Source organism: Trypanosoma grayi (assembly GCF_000691245.1).
Source record: "Trypanosoma grayi strain ANR4 Tgr_1583_V1, whole genome shotgun sequence".
Lineage (NCBI taxonomy): Eukaryota > Euglenozoa > Kinetoplastea > Trypanosomatida > Trypanosomatidae > Trypanosoma > Trypanosoma grayi.
Genome location: NW_008827201.1, coordinates 1 through 2,752, shown reverse-complemented (window position 1 = coordinate 2,752; position 2,752 = coordinate 1). Strand labels below are relative to the sequence as shown.

The window sequence follows — 2,752 nt, the reverse complement described above, 5'->3', positions numbered from 1 at the left end:
ATTATTATTATTATTGGTATTGGTGTTTGTGGGCATTGTTCTCTTGATGAAGAGGTGCTACGCCATATAGAAGCGGAAGCCTTATACAGCCTGTCGCTCTCTGCAGCACTCGCTCAATGTCTTCGACGTCGGTGCCGTTATGCTCTTCCACGAGCGGCGATTCACAACTAAAACCGACCATGTTTGAGAAAATGGCGTCCATCCAGGAGGAGATTGCTCAAATTGATAGTCGCCTGAGGTCACTGCGGGCCGCGGAAAGCGTCACCGATGCACCGCTAACATCGGACGTGGGGGATGATGTGGAAGCTCCCGTTGTACACATGCTCTCGGTTGAACTCTGCCAACTAGCTGCATCAGGAGACACTGTCGGTGTGCGGATTCTTCTCAATTGCGGCGCTGACTGCGACTCCAGGGACTATGACGAGAGGACACCACTTCACATTGCCAGCGCGCAAGGGCACGTGCAGGTGGTTCGTCTGTTGCTCAGCTTTGGTGCCGACGATACATTAACTGACAATGATGACAAGACCGCTCTGCAGCTGGCGGAGGAGAACGACCGGAGTGAGGTGGTGCAGCTGCTTCTTGCCCACAGCACTGCCCGGCATGAGGTGGATCTCGGCGGCAGGGCTGATGTATTTTCGATGGATAGTCCCTTCACACCCTACCACCCCGACTTTTCGCAGTTACCACAGCCAATGATGGGGAGTCTCATTGTCATCATGGTGGGACTCTCTGGTCGTGGCAAAACGTATATTGCACGACAGATCCAGCGTTATTTTCAGTGGAACGGTCTTCAGAGCAAAATCTTTACGTATTCAGATTATAGGCGCAAACTTGTACCAGGTGACATTCCGTACAGTACTTTGATGGAGCCGGAATTGGAGTCCCGTGTGGCAACTGACATTGCGCACGATATGGTGCAGTACATTGCGCAAACAGACAGTGTGGCGGTAATGGATGGCACGAACTGCGCACCGTTGCGCCGCCTTGCGCTGATACACGCTATCCAGGAGACAGGCCTCATCCGACCGAACCGTGTTGTCTTTGTGGAAGTGATTAATAATGATGCTGAGCAGGTGCAGCAGAACGTGAATCGTATGAAGGAAATGTACCCAGACACCCCAGACACCTTCGTTGAGGAATTCTACGCTAGGATAGAACAGCAAAAGGAGACGTACAGGTCGCTAAACCCAGATGACGACACGGACCTTACGTATATCTGTGTTGGAGAACAAACTATTTACTCGCTTAACAATGTTTTTGGCTGGATGCCGTCTCGGCTGGCGTACTTGTTGCACAATCTAAGTCACGCACCTGCCAACCTCTACCTCACGCGCGCAGGAGAATATGTTGACTTGGTTGCCGGCCGTATCGGCGGTAACTCGCACTTGACAGAGCGTGGCAAAGCGTACAGCGAGGCACTCTTCAATTACTTCCAGAAGGAGCTGCAGATGAATCCATTTATTATTATGAGTAGCTGTGCCCTTCGCTGCACGGAGACAGTGCAGCTCTTTGAGGAGCGGGGCGTGCCGCAGCAACAAGACGCCTCTTCAGAGACGGCGGAGGGTGAGGGGCCAGCGCTGAACTGCCGTGTAGCGTACCTCCCCACACTCGACAACATCAACCACGGAGACTGTGACGGGCAGCTTCTCTCCGATGTGCGCAAGACGATGCCGAGCACATTGAAGCAAATGCAGGCCGACCCTTACTACACGGCGTGGCCAAATGGTGAGTGTACGCACCAGATGTTCAACGCACGCCTTGAGCCGCACATCCATGACATCCAGGCCAGCGCCGATCCCGTCCTCGTCGTGTCGCATCTTCAGCTTCTGCAGGGTCTCTACTCATACTTTGTGCCGGAGGAAGACAATTTTGTCGCACCACAGAACGCGTACGAGATCGATATCCCCTTCGAATGTGTCATAAAGATACGGCTAGTTGGCGTCAACCGTGTGGCGGAGACGATTGACCTGTCGAAGCAAGTGGACGAGATCGCCTTGCGCCGGACCGGGAATGCGTCCAAGGCGCCGCAGCTGACGGGCATGAACTACTTCCGGAAGCTTTTGAAGAAATGAGGAAGAGTCGCAATAGCAAATGTTGGAAGAAAATGGAGACGTGTGAAGGAAACTGAGTTGATGTGTGTCCCCTTTTCTGGTTTGTGTGAATGACGGGGCTCTCGGGGCCCCCTTTCAATTCGAACACAGTGGCAGATGGAGAGGGAGAGAGGAAAGGAAGGCATGACCAAAGTGGAGGAACATGTTTGGAGCAGCTGTTCGATAGTGTGTGTGTGTGTGTGTGTGCGTGTTTGTGTGTATGTTATTGATTGATCGGACATGCGCTACCTGTTGTGCAATGTCCACTTTGTAGTGTTTCTGCCGAACGCTTTCATTCGATATTCGTTGCTGCTTTTTTTTTAAAAAAAATTTATTATTATTTCGCTCCCGCATGTCTGCTGTTGGCCACAGTCTCATTGCCTTCGTTTTGTTCTGTCTCCGGTCGTGTTTGTGCGTGGGAGAGAAGGGGGCGGCGTGTAAAGCAACGGCGGATGTCACTCAAGGCGAAGATTGATGTTTTCCCCTTCGAAGGCTATCTGCTGCAGGACCCTTCCGTCGTCAGCGTGATGCAGGCGGTGGTGCGGGGCAACAAGAGCGGCGGCGGCAGCAACAACGACGGTGGTGGTGGCGGCGGCAGCGGCGGCGGGGCAAACAAGCGGCGCGACAGCAGCGGCACCGCTCAGGCGGTGGTGCGGCGG

At 53.5% G+C, this 2,752-nt stretch overlaps 1 protein-coding gene across 1 annotated transcript; it reads left to right on the top strand.

The window, feature by feature from the left end:
• Positions 1-116: 116 nt before the first annotated feature.
• Positions 117-2,075, top strand: DQ04_15831000 (6-phosphofructo-2-kinase/fructose-2,6-biphosphatase; the record flags this gene model as incomplete). The annotated part of the gene is made up of 1 exon (XM_009317373.1): positions 117-2,075. The coding sequence occupies one exon, from the start codon at positions 117-119 to the stop codon at positions 2,073-2,075; it is 1,959 nt and encodes a 652-aa protein (XP_009315648.1).
• Between the last annotated feature and the right edge of the window lie 677 nt (positions 2,076-2,752).